This window comes from Lampris incognitus, chromosome 16 (assembly GCF_029633865.1).
Source record: "Lampris incognitus isolate fLamInc1 chromosome 16, fLamInc1.hap2, whole genome shotgun sequence".
Lineage (NCBI taxonomy): Eukaryota > Metazoa > Chordata > Actinopteri > Lampriformes > Lampridae > Lampris > Lampris incognitus.
This window is the reverse complement of record NC_079226.1, coordinates 2913902-2931426: the sequence shown is the minus strand read 5'-3', so window position 1 is coordinate 2931426 and position 17525 is coordinate 2913902. Positions and strand designations below refer to the sequence as shown.

General features: G+C 49.1%; 2 protein-coding genes across 2 annotated transcripts in view; both read right to left on the bottom strand.

The window, feature by feature from the left end:
* Positions 1–5750, bottom strand: part of LOC130126669 (tubby-related protein 4-like) — a 36623-nt gene extending 30873 nt beyond the window's left edge. Inside the window, exons 1-2 of the mRNA XM_056296280.1 lie at positions 5614–5750; positions 95–364 (exon numbers count right to left, since the gene is read on the bottom strand). Coding sequence (XP_056152255.1) covers positions 95–364; positions 5614–5631 — 288 coding nt within the window. The 5' untranslated portion in view covers positions 5632–5750. The remainder of the gene's footprint in view (positions 1–94; positions 365–5613) is intronic.
* Positions 5751–8302: 2552 nt separating this feature from the next.
* On the bottom strand, positions 8303–17293 carry myct1b (myc target 1b). The gene is made up of 2 exons (XM_056295809.1): positions 17150–17293; positions 8303–9794 (listed from the first exon to the last, which is right to left on the bottom strand). The coding sequence occupies exons 1-2, from the start codon at positions 17202–17204 to the stop codon at positions 9304–9306; spliced, it is 546 nt and encodes a 181-aa protein (XP_056151784.1). The 5' UTR covers positions 17205–17293; the 3' UTR covers positions 8303–9303.
* Between the last annotated feature and the right edge of the window lie 232 nt (positions 17294–17525).

The following is a 17525-nucleotide window of genomic DNA, read 5'->3' as shown; positions in this document are numbered from 1 at the left end:
TGAATTTGTGACAAACAAGTTTTACAACAACTACACAGGAAATAGAAAGACCCAATCTTAACAAGTTCTTCACTCTGTAGAGTCCAGATGTCACCTCGCTGTTGTGTCCTCGCAGGTTGAAGTTGATTCTCTGGGGGGTGTTCCGGTCCCTCCGACAGTGACTGGACGTAAACGTCACACCCACGACTCCTCTCCCGTTGCCCGTGGCGAGCCAGCCCTCCTCGTAGTAGCGGCGCCGGCACACGGGCTTGTCCTTCTCGCTCTTGGGGACTCGGCCTTTCCACGAGAGGCACAGGATGTTGGAGTCGCTGCAGAGGATGGGACCATGTTCCACGGCAGCCAACATCCCTACTGAGTGACCAGGCTGAATTTTGTGGTTTTATAGAGGGGACAGAATAGAAATGGGTTGAAGAAAGGAGAATACATGACGCAGGACACAACGAGGGTTGAGGTGCGATAGCAGCATGCAGCTCTGCTGCTGCTTCCTCTCAATGATCGGTTGGATTAGTGTCTGTTGGCTTTAACGCATTCAGTTTCTCAATTGTGATTTGCGCATTGCTTTGAGTTCTGGGTGCATTTGTTTTTTTAACATGTTTAATAAAACATTGATTGATTGATTGGTTGGTTGGTTGGTTGGTTGGTTGATTGGTTGGTGTGTAATTTAAAGCAGGGACGGAGCCAGACGTTGTAAACATTCGGGGCTTAGCACAAACTTACGGGGGCTCGAGGCATGCTCCCCCGGGGAGATTTTTTTCTCCAAATTATGGCAGCTATATGCACTATTTTTCAAGCCAGTAGAATGCCTACAAATCTGTATACTTCATTTGAGAAAAACATGATACTTAACCCGGACAAATATCAACCTGTAGAGCCTACATCCTATTCTGTAGGGATGCGCCGATAGATCGGCCGGTTACCGGAATCTGCCGATTTTCAGCTTGATTGACCAGTGACCGACCGGTCAGTCTCAGATATGTCAGATTTTGTGCCGGTCAGTTTTACATGCATGGACTGCATACCCACGCGCGCGCTAAAACATCTAATCTAATCTCTCATCTCATCATCAGCCACTTCTCCGGGGTCGGGTCGCGGTGGCAGCAAGCTAAGTAGGGCACTCCAGACCTCCCTCTCCCGAGCAACGCCCTCCAGCTCCTCCTGGGGGATCTCAGGGTGTTCCCAGGCCAGACTGGACATGTAGTCCCTCCAGCTAGTTCTGGGTCTACCCCGGGGTCTCCTCCCAGTTGGACGTGCCTGGTAAACCTACAAAGGAAGGCGCCCAGGAGGCATCCTAATCAGATGCCTGAACCACCTCAACTGGCTCCTTTCGACGTGAAGGAGCAGCGGCTCTACTCCGAGCTCCCTCCGGATGTCCGAGCTCCTCACCCTATCTCTAAGGCTGAGCCCAGACACCCTACGGAGGAAACTCATTTCAGCCGCTTGTATCCACGATCTCACCCTTTCGGTCACTACCCAAAGCTCATGACCATAGGTGAGGGTTGGAACGAAGACTGACTGGTAAATTGAGAGCTTTGCCTTCCGGCTCAGCTCCCTCTTCACCACAACGGTCCGGTACAACGTCTGCATTACTGCTGATGCTGCACCAATCCACCTGTCAATCTCCCACTCCATCCTACCCTCACTCGTGAACAAGACCCCGAGATACTTGAACTCCTTCACTTGAGCAACAACTCAACCCCAACCCGGAGGGAGCAATCCACCATTTTCCGGCTAAAACATGTCTTCGAAAACTGTCGTTTACTTTGGGAAAGTAAAACATGTCAGATTAAGTGCTGTATATGTTCAGCTGGGTTTTATTTGTACAAATAAGCCCTGTCCAGTAATCTGGAGCACTTTTTTATTTTGAGATTTATTTGAGTGAGGGAAGGTCCTGTAACCTGGTGCAGTTTTGGAGAAAATGTAAAAGTTATTTAATAATTGAAAATTTATCAGATTTACATACCAGGTCGGTCGAGGTCCGGGTTACCAATGACCGCCCTGGTACTGTTGGGCAGCAGGGTGCCGCTGGAAACTAAGCTACTGTTGGGCGAAGGAGAAGGAGAGGGGGAAGGCATGTCCAGAGCAATGAGAGAGGAGGAAAGGTAGGAGTGTGGAGGTGAGAGTCGGAACTTTGAGTGTTGGACCTATGACTGGTAAAGGGAGAGAGCTGGCTGATATGATGGAGAGAAGAAAGGTAGGCATACAGTGTGTGCAAGAGACCAGGTGGACGGGGAGTAAGGCCAGGAGTATCAGAGGTGGATTCAAACTCTTCTACCTTGGTGCAGATCAGATGAGAAATGGGGTAGGGGTAACTCTGAAGGAAGAGTATTACATTACATTACAGTAATTTAGCCGACGCTTTTATCCAAAGCGACTTACAATAAGAGCATCATTTAACGTAGGAGATCAGGAGGTCATAAGTGCATCAGAGGTCATCAGAGGTCATAAGTGCATCTAAACAAGCATCTAAGAGCAAAACCAGTGCTAAAGTAAAAGTGCAAGAAAGAGATTTTGTTTTTAATGAGTGAATACAATAAGTGCTAAGAGCAAGTACCAGGGTAGTAGTTCTTGAAGAGGTGAGTTTTCAACCTGCGCTGAAAGATGGGCAGCGACTCCGCTGTCCTGACATCATTGGGGAGTTCATTCCACCACTGTGGGGCAGGACAGAACAGAGCTGGGACCGGGTCAATCGGCAGCAGAGGCCTCTGAGCGACGGGGCAACCAGGCGTCCCGAGGCAGCAGAGCGAAGTGGTCGGGCGAGGGTGTAGGGCTTGACCATGGCCTGGAGGTAGGAAGGAGCTGTTCCTTTCACTGCCCTGTAGGCTAGCACCAGTCTTAAACTGGATTCGAGCAGCTCCTGGGAGCCAGTGTACGGACATGAGAAGGGGAGTTGTGTGGGAGAACTTAGGGCAGTTGAACACCAGACGAGCTGCAGCTTTCTGAACAAGCTCCAGAGGTCTGATGGCTGACGCCGGGGCACCAGCAAGGAGGGAGTTGCCGTAGTCCAGCCGGGAGATGACCAGAGCCTGGATGAGCACCTGTGCCGTCTCGTCGGTGAGGAATGGGAGAATCCTCCTGATGTTATAGAGGAGAAACCTGCAGGAGCGAGCAACCGACGCAACGTTTTCAGCAAATGACAGTTGGTCATCCAGGATCACACCCAGATTCCTTGCAGTCCGAGTTGGCGTCACCACGGTGTTGTCATGGTGATGGCCAGGTCTCGGTGCGGGCAACCTTTCCCTGGGAGACCATCAGCTCTGTCTTGTCCAGATTGAGCTTCAGGTGGTGTGTCGCCATCCACTCCAAGATGTCAGTCAAGCACACAGCAATGTGTGTCTCTACTTGTGTGTCAGAGGGAGGGAAGGACAAGATCAGCTGGGTGTCATCGGCATAACAATGGTAAGAGAAGTCATGCGAGCGAATACAGAACCCAGGGATGTCGTGTACAGGGAGAAAAGGAGAGGACCCAGAACCGAACCCTGTGGAACGCCTGTAGTCAGTCTCTGAGGCTCCGACACAGGTCCCCACCATGTCACCTAGTAGGAGCGACCTGTCAGGTAGGATGCAAACATTGAGAGTGCAGAGCCTGCGACAACCAACCCCTCGAGGGTAGAGAGGAGGATCTGGTGGTTCACTGTGTCGAACACAGCTGACAGGTCCAGGAGTATCAGGACAGAGGAGAGAGAGTTTGCTCTCGCAAAGTGCAGCAATTCTGTCACTGCAAGGAGGGCCGTCTATGTCAAGTGACCAACCCTGAACCCAGACTGGTTGGGGTCCAGGAGGTTGTTCTGGTGGAGGTACAAAGAAAGTTGGTTAAAGACAGCACGTTCGAAAGTTTTGGATAGAAAGGGTAGAAGGGAAACTGGTCTGTAGTTTTTGACGTTAGAGGGGTTAAGTGATGGTTTCTTGAGAAGGGGGGGGTGAGTCTAGCAGTCTTGAAGGCAGATAGAAAGCATCCTGCCTGGAGGGAGGTGTTGATGAGGTGGGTTAGATAAGGAAGGAGTTCAGGTGCTATAGACAGAAGAAGAGGGGAGGGGACCGGATCAAGGGAGCATGTGGTGGGGCGACTGGATGTGATGAGGTTGAGGACCTCATCGGGGGAGAGGGAAGCGATGTGGGATTGGGTGGGACGTGGAGAGGTGAAGGAGGGTGCAGAGGGTGGGATAGTGCAAGCAGCACTAACCGGGTGGGGAGAAAAGGAGGATCTGATGTCGTTTACCTTCTTGTCAAAGAAGTTAGCAAAGTCATCAGGGAGAAGGGAGGAAGTAAGAGGAGGAGGTGGGGGTTGAAGAAGTATAGAGAAGGTTTCAAAGAGTATGACAAGAGTGTGCTGGAGGGGAGGAGAGTGTCAGACAGAGTGATGAGTATGAAGGTGGAAATCGAAGGTGTATTGCTGAATGTTATCAGCACATATGCCCCGCAAGTTGGGTGTGAGATGGAAGAGAAAGAAGAATTCTGGAGTGAGTTGGATGACGTGGTGGAGAGGGTACCCAAGGAGGAGAGAGTGGTTGTTGGAGTGGACTTAAATGGGAATGTTGATGAAGGGAACAGAGGTGATGAGGAGGTGATGGGTAGGTATGGTGTCAAGGAGAGAAATGTGGAAGGACAGATGGTGGTGGATTTTGTGAAAAGGATGGAAATGGCTGTGGTGAAAACATGTTTCAAGGAGAGGGAGGAACACAGGGTGACGTACAAGAGTGAAGGAAAGTGCACAAGGTGGACTATATCTTATCCGTGGAGACCTTCACAGATCCCACTTGTTTCCTAACACAGTAGAGCCAAACACTCTTACTTTGAGCTGCGTTGGGTTCAATAAGATTTAGACACTCGTTTTTCCCTTACTAGTCACGTGTTTGTTTGCATGAATGTGAGGAAATATCAGAACGTGTGGACGACCAAACCCACTGCTGGTTTCATACTCAAGTCAGAACCAAACCAACTGCTGGTTTCATACTCAAGTCAGAACCAAACCCACTGCTGGTTTCATACTCAAGGCAGAACCAAACACACTGCTGGTTTCATACTCAAGTCAGAACCAAACCCACTGATGGTTTCATACTCAAGTCAGAACCTACACACTGCTGGTTTCATACTCAAGTCAGAACCAAACACACTGCTGGTTTCATACTCAAGTCAGAACCAAACACACCACTGGTTTCATACTCAGGTCAGAACCGTCAGATACTGGGTGACATGTTAGTAGTTTTTATTCAGTTTACATTTTTATGTCAATCTCTTTCTTGTAATATTTTACTTTTATTATCTGATGTTTAATTGTCTGATGTTTTATTATGTGATGTTTAATTGTCTGATGTTTTATTATTTGATGTTTAATTGTCTGATGTTTTATTATTTGGTGTTTAATTGATTGATGTTTAATTGTCTGATGTTTTATTATGTGATGTTTTGTTTTATTATCTGATGTTTAATTGTAGAAGTTATTCTGAAGCGGGTTTAATTATTTGATCTTCCCCCGTCTTTCTAATGTAAAGCGACTCGAGCTGCATGTCACCTAAGAAAAAACGCTATATGGACACATAAAGATGATGGTGATGATGATGATGATGATGATGATGATCAGTATTAGTGTCATTGTTATAATATTACTCAACATACCTCATAGTTCCTGGGCATGTTGAGTCCAAACTTCTGCGCTGGACGGGTCCATATCTTGGTGTAGATGAGGACGTGAAGGGGGAAAGCTGTGTTGTTCCCAGATGTTGGGAGCAAATCCGAGCGGATTCATAGATTCACAATCTGCACCTCCAAATTCCTCCTCTCCAGCAGATGGGAGCGTTAGTCAGAGAAAGAAGCCGGCCTCCATCAGAACTCCGTCCATCTCGTGTCCTCCTGGAGGAGCTGGCAATGCTGGTTCCCTGCACAGGAGGAGACAGACAGAGAGATGTATTCAACAAGTAAGCAAGGCCGGTCCAGCACACTGGGCTGTTCTCGTTCACAGCATCAACCTTGAAATCCACCGTCCTCAGTCTGCATCACGGACCAGACCGAGTCCGTCTCCACGGAACAACCCGTTTCCTTCCCTTCACACCGAGCAGCGGTTTTATCTCGGCGTCAACCCGACCAGCAACGACGCGTCACCCGCACAGCGCCGCTCACAGGCGCGTCTTTCAAGGAAACAGCCGCAGCGACATAAACCAGGCTTGCACAGGTGGACTGGAGGATCCGGTCCGGGCGTGCTACAAGAAGCCCGAGGCTGCATCAAATGAAACGCCTGCTGGAAAGGCGTTTCGTGAAGTGCGCTCAGGCGGCGTCCTGCAGCGGCGGCGGCGTCCTGCAGCGTCCTGCAGCGGCGGCGGCGGCCTGCAGCGCTGCGCGGGAGCCAGACCCGCAGCTGCGCCACGAGACGCGTTACAGGCGTTCACACGGCACGAGGACAAAACACGACGCTCTGGTCCGACATACCTGACGAGGCAGCGAGGCTCATCCGGCCGCTCGCCCACGGCGCGGCTCCGCTCTGGCGCGTGCACGCGGCGTGTGCGTGTGACGTGTCTTCAGCCGCGGTTGCCATGTCCGCAAACCTCCTGCAGCCAAGCTGCACCATGCATGGTGCTGCACCATCACCATGCATGGTGCAATGAGGCGTGTGACGCTGCTCCGGCGCCTTCGCTCTTTCACCAAACACCTCTGTATTTACTGCTACGGATACACCGATATATATATATATATATATATATATATATACATATATACATATATACACACATATATATACACATATATATACACACATATATATACATACACATATATATATACACACATATATATACATACAAATACATACATACACGTATATATATACACGTATATATACACATATATACATATACACATACATACACACATATATATATAGTATATATATATGTGTATATACGTATATGTATATATACACGTATATATATATATATATATACACGTATATATATATATATATATTTCTACCATCTTGTTTCTCTCTCTAGCGGAAACTGCTGATCATTTGTCAAACACATTTTACTGTACATTTTCTTTTTAATTTTCTCGGTCTCAACAATCCTACATATTTGTTTTACTCTTGAAAATTAATTCATCTGAAAATCAAAAAATAAAATAAAATAAGTAGAACAGAAAAACAGTGTTGCCTTTTGCGGAAAACGGTGTCAGTTTTTTCATGCCAGGCAGTTTGCCCATTATGAGAATTACACAATAGAGATGTGTTGAACTGACCCCTAACGGGAGCAGCCGGAAGTACTAGCAGTAGTAGTAGTAGTAGTAGTGGTAGTAGTAGTAGTAGTGGTAGTAGTAGTAGTAGTAGTAGCGGTAGTAGTGGTAGTAGTAGTAGTAGTAGTAGTACTAGCAGTAGTGGTAGTAGTGGTAGTAGTAGTAGTACTAGCAGTAGTGGTAGTAGTGGTAGTAGTAGTAGTAGTAGTGGTAGTAGTAGTAGTGGTAGTAGTAATAGTAGTACCAGTAGTAGTAGTAGTAGTAGTGGTAGTAGTAGTAGTAGTAATAGTAGTACCAGTAGCAGCAGTAGTAGTAGTAGCAGTAGTAGTAGTAGTAGTGGTAGTAGCGGTAGTAGCAGTAGTAGCGGTAGTAGTAGTGGTAGTAGCAGTAGTAGTGGTAGTAGTAGTGGTAGTAGTAGTGGTAGTAGTAGTGGTAGTGGTAGTAGTAGTAGCGATAGTAGTAGTAGTAGTAGTAGTAGTAGTAGATGTGTTAAGTGTAACCAGGTTAATTGGAAGTACGTTTTCGTGCATTCAAGCAGATGGTACTGCAGCAGACCCGGGCTGCAGGGACTGCTGCGCCTCAGAAGGGGGATGTCTCTCATACTGGCAACCGGAAGATGGCGTCGCCTCCTCTAATGCAAGTTGACGGAAGACCTTCAGTCCGACAACAAGCCGTCATGCTGCTAAATGACACGTGACACCGAGCAGGTGAAGGTTCAGCTACCTGGTTATCCTCAGTGACTCGCCTCACCTCAAACTGAATGATGACGTCACACCCTCTCTCCCAAAGAGCACAATATAACAATAATAATAATATGATGATGATAATAATAATAACAATTATGATGATGATAATAATGATAAGATAATAATAATTTAATAATAATAACAACCATAATCATGATAGTAATGATAATGATGATAATATAATAATAATAATTTAATAATAATAACAACCATAATCATGATAGTAATGATAATGATGTTATATATTAATAATAATTTAATAACAACAAATATAATAATGATAATGAGAGTAATAATGTGCTTTGTTTTTTGCACAGTCATAAATCAGCCATGAAAAATATCACATTTTGTCTTTATTGTTATTCAACATGGTGTAAGTGAGTCACCCAGTGTCTGTGTGGTTCTCGCACCACCAACACAATCCTCCTGTGAGCGGCGCTGTTTCCCAACCGGCGGCTCGGCACCCCAAAGAGGGCCAAGTCGCTCTCTGAGATGGACAAAACCGTCAGTCTTTATTTATTTATTTTAATAAAACACAACAAACCAGTCCTGGAACCAGTGGCGGCTGACCAGTAGAGGGCGCGGGAGCGCTGCCTCCTTCAAATATCAAGAGATGAAAAGCTACATGTTAAATATAATGTAGTTGTGTAGTGATTTACTAATGATGAAATACAAGTGTTGTCAGTCTGTGAGCGCCTGTCAGAAGCATCAAATACTGCTTCAAATGGGGTTCGGTTGATTTGTGTCTGAATACATATACTTCCTGTCTGAATACATATACTTCCTGTCCGAATACATATACTTCCTGTCTGAATACATATACTTCCTGGGTGAGGGGCGCCGGCCAAACCATACCTTATGTAAGCCCTCAGACTTGTGGCGAGCAGGTGACCTGAGGCTGCTGTCTGATTGGTTTGTTCAGGTTTTCCAGGGGGCGCTGTTCTGTGCTGCCCCAGACACGCCCACTTTTATTGGCAGTGAATTGGTATTGTTTTCGTGTTTTTTGATCTCATGTGATTGGACAATTCTCGTGGCTGTCAATCATGTTCACACCCACCGCCACGCCTCGTCTCGACTGTCAATCATCCACCGTCTACCAACCCTGATAACATGTATAGGCCACATGGTCCTTCTGAATACCTGTGTGACTGGGGGGACGTTAAAGCAGCAGTCAGGGGTGCTGCCCCAAGCTAAGTTGCCCCCCCCCCAAACATTTGTAGGACCAGCCGCCACTGCCTGGAACACATTCAGCTGTTCAAATGTTTGATGTTAAAAATCGCGTTCTCTACCCCCCAGGCCCCCCCCCCGTGGTCTTCTTAAATCCAGGTAAGCAGCATCAGGTTCGAGTCTCTTGGAAAGCGTCGATGACGCTGTCGTACGCGGGAGGCGGCGTCTGGGACGGCAGGAAGCCTTTGAGGCCGTTCCCGCCCAACCAGAAGGAGTTCCTCTTGTTTGGCACCAAAGATGTGGAATCGGATGAGTTGGGAGCTGCCGTGTCGTCGGGCATGTCCACCTCCGTGTCCCCGCCCCCTCCCCCTAGTCTGGGCAGCGGGCGGAAGGTGGAGGCCCCAGCGGCGGGCTTGCTCCCCAGTGGGCCCACCGGCTCCACCGAGGGCTGACGGCAGACACTGAGGAAGGTGCTTCGGTACAGACCCAGCGGGTTGTTGGCGGCGTGTTGTGTCTGCGAGGCCCCGGACCGCTTCTTACAGCGCCTGGTGATCCGGGCCGAGGCCCGGCGCCGAGACGCCCACGTCAGCAGCACGTAGACCAGAGCTCCCAGGAGCAGGCCCACCAGCATGGACAGACAGAAGGCCAGAATCAAGTTACCTGGAAAACACACACACACACACACACACACACACACACACACACACACACACACACACACACACACACACACACACACACACACACACACACATCACACACACACACACATCACAGCAGCAGTTGATCAGAACACTATGTGATTCTAATGAAGATGAACAAAGTCATGAACTTTTCTGGGGGGTTGAATGTCTGTACAGCTCTGTAACCTGCTACACACCCCACATCCATCCATCCATCCATCCATCCATCCATCCATCCATCCATCCATCCATCCATCCATCCATCCATCATCATCTATCTATCTATCCATCCATCCATCCATCCATCCATCCATCCATCCATCCATCCATCCATCCATCCATCTATCATCCATCATCATCTATCTATCTATCCATCCATCCATCCATCCATCATCATCTATTCTCTCTCTCTCTCTCTCTCTCTCTCTCTCTCTCTCTCTCTCTCTCTCTCTCTCTCTCTCTCTCTCTCTCTCTCTCTCTATCCGTGTGAGCAGTTGAGTAGTCTGAATCCCGGGGGGAGGAAGGTGTACGTCGCTGGGGTGGATGTACTGCCAGCCACTCCATTTTAAACCATTTTAAACTCTCTTCATTCAGTTCCTGGAGCAGCACCAGTGTCTCTGACGTCACTGTCTTCTTCTTCTTCTTCTTCTTCTTCTTCTTCTTCTTCTTCTTCTCTGTCTATCTGTGTGTGTGTGTGTGTGTGTGTGTGTGTATAGGAGGTGTGGGTCTGCTGCTGGCTGGAGTGGTATGAAGTTACATAAAGTGTTACATCACATCACACTGCGTGGGTTGTGTAGAAACCTCACACGTCTGTGTGTAGAAACCTCACACTTCTGTGTGTAGAAACCTCACACATCTGTGTGTAGAAACCTCACACTTCTGTGTGTAGAAACCTCACACATCTGTGTGTAGAAACCTCACACTTCTGTGTGTAGAAACCTCACACATCTGTGTGTAGAAACCTCACACATCTGTGTGTAGAAACCTCACACATCTGTGTGTAGAAACCTCACACATCTGTGTGTAGAAACCTCACACTTCTGTGTGTAGAAACCTCACACTTCTGTGTGTAGAAACCTCACACGTCTGTGTGTAGAAACCTCACACATCTGCGTGTAGAAACACCACACTTCTGTGTGTAGAAATATCACACATCAGCATCACAGGCCGAAACACCCTGTGATGCCGAGGTACACAACTGACGATGTGTCCTGGTGGTGGCAATGTCCCCTTGGCAGCCACCTCCAGTTTAATTCCCACCGAAACTGTTGCAGTGCAAACACTAGGATGTTAACAACCAGTCCTTTATTGAATCTTGAATATCTGGAGTAAACCAGTGACCGCTGCGAAAAGGCAGCTGACAATCAGGGAAAGACCAGATGATGGCCTGGAAAGACTGCTGACAGAAGAGAATAGACCCCAACGGGGCTGGTATGGGCTAGCGACTCATACCAGCGGGACCCAGCGCTAGTCAGCGTTCCTAGATCCACCCAACATTGCTACGAAAATTTCAAGGAGAAGAATACCCCCAAGATAACTCACGGATGGATCACACGGTAATGGAACAAGGAAAGGCTTTGACAACGAGTCGGACGACCAGCACTGCAACCGATGGATCATCAGCACTGGCAGGACAAAAGCTGCAGAGCTGCATCTGTGGCTGGTCAAAAGTTACATCAGTGAAGGGTCTCAAGATCCACCAAGGCAAAAAGAAGTGCCTTAGTGAGCTCGGCAAGGGCCTCGCATTGACCAATACTTTTTAAGAAGTAGGTCAAATCAGTCGAGTGAAGCCCGGAGGCAGGAGAACCCCCGCGGTCGTCAGGGTATCAGCACCCCAGACGACGCTCAGCTTTGCATAGACCCTCCAGTGGACTCCGGTCTGGAGCCCAGCCAGCCACAGCCAGCAGCAGAGAGGAAGATGGAAGAAAGAAAACCTCAAATCCTGTGGCCCAAGTCCAGCCAGAAGATAGAGTGGGAGACCATCAACTTTGACCTTGTCCTCTCGCTAGAAGGACAAAAGGGAACAGCTGAAAGAAAACTGGAGAACATGGGAGCCATCATTTACAACTATGGCGTAGAGAGATTTGGGGTAAAGGAGAAGACGCCCGGTAGGCAGAAGGACCCTTCAACCCAGTCCAAATCCAGGAGGCAGCGGGAAATTGACAGGTTGGTGAAGGAGAGAAGACAACTGAGGAAGCAGTGGAGGAAGGCCACAGAGGGAGAGAGGGTTGGGCTTGACGCACTGCAGGCTGAAATAAAGCAGCGTTTGACAAAACTGCAAAGAGCAGAACACCTCAGACGACAGCATAAAAGGAAAGAACGGGCTAGGACTCATTTCTACAGCGACCCTTACAGCTTTGTCAAGAGCCTTTTTGACAGTGAGAAGAATGGGAGCCTCAAAGTGCCCATACGAGATCTGGAAGAGCACCCAAAGAAGACCTACTCCGATGACCGGAGACATGAGCCAGTCACCATCCCGGATGACATGCCACCAATTTACCCACCTGAACACCATATGGACACAAGACCCCCCACATGGAGCGAGGTGGAGAGGACGGTAAAGCAGGCAAGATCGACGTCAGCTCCTGGGCCCGATGGTATTCAGTATAGACTCTATAAGAACACTCCTGGAGTCCTGAAATACCTCTGGAAGCTGATGAAAGTGGCAAGGCAGAAAAGAGTCATACCCAGGGCATGGTGAAGAGCAGGAGGCATTCTGATCCCCAAGGAGAAGAACTCTTCCTGCACCAGCCAGTTTCGCCAGATCAGCCTTCTAAATGTAGAGGGAAAGCTCTTCTTTAGCGTGATTGCCCAAAGGCTCTCCACATTCCTGCAAAGAAACAACTTTGTCGATACGTCAGTGCAGAAAGCCGGGATCCATGGCTTTTCAGGATGTCTGGAGCATGCTAATATCATCTGGCACCAAATACAAGCTGCCAAGAAAGAACGGAGAGACCTGCACATGGTTTTCTTAGACCTTGCCAACGCTTTTGGATCGGTTCCTCACAACATCCTGTGGACGGCGTTTAATTTTTTCCACGTCCCCAAAAACGTCACAGAGTTGGTCGAGACTTATTTTCAGGATCTCCAGTTCTGTGTCACAACACAGAACACCACCACCACTTGGCAACATCTGGAAATAGGCATCATGCCGAGCTGCACTGTTTCCCCTCTGGCATTCATCATGGCAATGGAGCTTGTCATTCGTGCATCTCGATGGGTGGTGGAAGGCGAAAGGTCCAGGAATGGCCTGTGTCTTCCACCAATCCGGGCATACATGGATGACTTGACCACCATAGCAACAACGAAACCAAGCACCAAGCGCCTGCTGCAGAAACTCCGGGAAAACATCAAGTGGGCACGAATGGAGTTTAAACCAAGCAAATCCCGCAGCATCTCCACTGTTAAAGGCCAATTAACAGGTGAACGGTTCTACATCAGTGATCAACCAATCCCCACAGTCCTGGAGAAGCCCATCAAGAGCCTCGGACGGTGGTACAATGCAGACCTCAAAGACACCCAGCAACTGGAGAAACTTCGTCAGGACAAATCAACAACACTGCGCTGCCCGGGAAGATGAAGCTCTGGTGCTTTCAGTTTGGGCTGCGACCCCGACTCATGTGGCCAATAGCCATGTACGAGGTCTCACAATCTCATACCAGTCGCTTGGAGAGGCTAGTGAACTCGCAGGTGAGGAAGTGGCTTGGACTGCCAAAGTGCCTCAGCAGTGTTGGACTCTACGGCAATGGAGCCCTCACACTGCCAATTTACAGCCTGGTTGAGGAATTCAAATGTTCCAAAGTGAGGCTGGACATGTCCCTCACAGACCCGGTAGTGAGAGGAGTTGCTCCAACCCTAGCAACAGGGAAGAAATGAGGGTCCGCGGTGGCGTAGCGGTCTAAGCATCGGCTTGGTGTCGATGCAGTTGCCTACTGGGGACTGGGGTTCGCGCCCCGGTCTCGTCAGATCCGACTATGGCCGGACTCGATGAAGCAGCAATCATTGGCAACGCTGTCTTCGGGAGGGGGGCGGAGTCGGCTTGTGTTCGTCACGTGAATGCGTCTCTGTGTGTGTCGGAAAAACAGTGGTTCGGCTTGGATTCGCCTTGTCACGAAAGTGGGGAGGCGCTTTCCTTCGAGACTGCCGGCCGGAGAGATGCAGTTGGCGAACGCATGCAATACGAGGGTGGGTGTTTGAATTAAAATAGGGATCAATTGGCCACTAAATTGGGAGAAAAAAGGGAAAAATCAGAAATAAAATGTAAAAAAAAAAAAAAAAAAAGAAATGGACCCCAGCTGCAGCTGTACTGGAGGCGAAATCTGCCCTCCGCCACCGAGACGTAGTAGGCCATGTTCAACAAGGCAGAGGCGGCCTTGGCCTGGGAACAAAAACACCTACCTGGCAAAAGGCGACTACTACCGAACGGCGAACTATGGTGGTAGAGGAGGTTCGCCGACAGGAAGAAGAAGCCAGATGTTCTAAAGCCGTAGCACAAGCCAAACAGGGTCGCTGGATGAGGTGGGAGGGTGTTGAAAAGAGGAAACTCACATGGAGTGAGCTCTGGAGCATGGAATCAAACAGGCTGAGTTTCATCATCAAAGTCACATATGACATCCTGCCCTCTCCCACAAATCTAAATCTCTGGCTTGGAGAGAATCCATCTTGCTCCCTGTGTACAGCCCCAGCAACCCTCAAGCACATCTTGGTTGGCTGCAAGACCAGCCTCACCCAAGGCACATACACCTGGTGACACAATCAGGTGCTCAGGTGCTTGGCAGCTGAACTCGAGCATTTCCATCAATGCCCAGCCCTTCAACAACCAGGAAGGGCCCCGGCGGTTTCCAGCTTTCGTTCGGGAGGGGGATAAACTGAAGGCCAACCCTTCACTTCCCAACTTAGGCTCACTAAACTCAGCCAGGGATTGGGAAATGCGGGTGGACTTAGGCCAGAAGCTCATCTTCCCGACAGAGATCGCAACAACCACCTTACGACCAGACCTCGTCCTCTGGTCCAATTCTAACCAGCTTGCTTACATCATCGAGCTGACAGTCCCCTGGGAGGATGCAGTCGATGAAGCGTACGAGCATAAAAGAACCTAGCAGCCGAAGCAGAGGACAGAGGCTGGAAGGTGAAGGTGCACCCTGTGGAGGTGGGTGGTAGCGGCTTTGTTGCCAGCTCCACAGCAAAACTCCTGAGGGAACTAGGAGTCAGGGGGCAGGCCCACAGGAGAGTGACCAAAGAGCTAGCCGACACTGCTGAGAGGACTAGCCACTGGATCTGGATCAAAAGGAGAGACGCCGTCTGGGCTGCCAGGGTGAACAGCTAACCACAGGACACACACCCAGGACCGATCAACCTGTGGTGGGCCCGCCTCAGCAGAGGGTGTCTTGTGACAAAAGGCCGAAACACCCTGTGATGCTGAGGTACACAACTGATGATGTGTCCTGGTGGTGGCAATGTCCCCTTGGCAGACACCTCCAGTTTGATTCCCACCGAACCTGTGGCGGTGCAAACACTAGGATGTTAACAACCAGTCCTTTATTGAATCTTGTGTGTAGAAACATCACACATCTGTGTGTAGAAACCTCACACATCTGTGTGTGTAGAAACGTCACACATCTGTGTGTGTAGAAACCCGACACATCTGTGTGTAGAAACCCGACACATCTGTGTGTAGAAACATCACACATCTGTGTGTGTAGAAACGTCACACATCTGTGTGTGTAGAAACCCGACACATCTGTGTGTGTAGAAACCCGACACATCTGTGTGTAGAAACATCACACATCTGTGTGTGTAGAAACATCACACATCTGTGTGTGGAAACCTCACACATCTGTGTGTAGAAACCCGACACATCTGTGTGTAGAAACCCGACACATCTGTGTGTAGAAACATCACACATCTGTGTGTGTGGAAACATCACACATCTGTGTGTAGAAACATCACACATCTGTGTGTGTAGAAACCCGACACATCTGTGTGTAGAAACATCACACATCTGTGTGTGTAGAAACATCACACATCTGTGTGTGGAAACCTCACACATCTGTGTGTAGAAACCCGACACATCTGTGTGTAGAAACCCGACACATCTGTGTGTAGAAACATCACACATCTGTGTGTAGAAACCCGACACATCTGTGTGTAGAAACATCACACATCTGTGTGTGGAAACATCACACATCTGTGTGTAGAAACATCACACATCTGTGTGTAGAAACCTCACACATCTGTGTGTGTAGAAACGTCACACATCTGTGTGTGTAGAAACCCGACACATCTGTGTGTAGAAACATCACACATCTGTGTGTAGAAACCCGACACATCTGTGTGTGTAGAAACATCACACATCTGTGTGTGGAAACCTCACACATCTGTGTGTGGAAACCTAACACAGATGTGTGTGGAAACCTAACACAGATGTGTGTGGAAACCTAACACAGATGTGTGTGTGGAAACCTCACACATCTTTGTGTAGAAACCTCACACACATCTTTGTGTAGAAACCTCACACAGATGTGTGTGTAGAAACCTAACACAGATATGTGTAGAAACCTCACACAGATGTGTGTGGAAACCTCACACAGATGTGTGTAGAAACCTCACACAGATGTGTGTAGAAACCTCACACACATCTTTGTGTAGAAACCTCACACAGATGTATGTGTAGAAACCTCACACAGATGTGTGTTAATGCTGAAGTTACTGGTTAAACCGTTGTTTTCAGCGGGTGTCCCTTCACGAGCGGGGGAGACAGATGGAGACAGATGGAGACAGACGGAAACAGACGGAGACAGATGGAGACAGACGGAGACAGACGGAGACAGAAGGAGACAGATGGAGACAGATGGAGACAGACGGAGACAGACGGAGACAGATGGAGACAGACGGAGACAGATGGAGACAGACGGAGACAGACGGAGACAGACGGAGACAGACGGAGACAGATGGAGACAGATGGAGACAGACGGAGACAGATGGAGACAGATGGAGACAGACGGAGACAGACGGAGACAGACGGAGACAGATGGAGACGGACAGAGACAGACGGAGACAGACGGAGACAGACATCCGGCCTTCACACCACCGTCCGTCTCTCAGTCCATGGTGACCAAACCACTGAAGAGGTCGTCTTAAAGCGAACCCGAACCGAGCTGAGCAGAACCTGCACACACCTGAACGGATAAGACGCACTTCCCTGGAAGGAGGCGAGAGTGTGGAGGTGAAGCGTCCCCGCAGGACCGCAGCACCATGTGGTCTACATCCGCGGCCGACCTGACGGAGCACCGCGGAGCAGAAACGGTGAAGAAGCGAGACAGAATCACTCACCCAGGTTGAAGGAGTTGAGCAGTTCCCAGAACGGATGTGTTTCGTTGTGCGCCATGTTGCCACCATTACACCAGCACGCAGAGTGTAGACCGGCGCACGGAGGGAGCAGCAGCGGTTCTCCCCCGTACAGGCAGGAAGCGGAGCTGCGCCGCTTCCTCCCTCCCTCCCCTCGTCTTGACATGGGCCGGTGTCCTTATCTGTACAGGACACGCAGGCCTCTGGGAAACAGGCCCGCTTCCTGTTGCATCATTTCCTCCCCATCAATAACCTCCAACAATGGACACTTGGCTCCCTGTTTGTAACCAGCAGTCTGCTTATGGACACGTGGTGTGTTTCATGTGACAGCTGATCACAGCAGCTTCAGGAGCAGCAGGAG

What these genes read in the sequence shown, in the direction of transcription:
- myct1b (XM_056295809.1), bottom strand. Translation starts at nt 17,204, where the DNA reads ATGGCGCACAACGAAACACATCCGTTCTGGGAACTGCTCAACTCCTTC. An exon ending in GCTCAACTCCTTCAACCTGG is followed by an intron (nt 9,795 to 17,149) that starts GTGAGTGATTCT and finishes TGTGTTTTCCAG; the next exon opens with GTAACTTGATTCTGGCCTTC.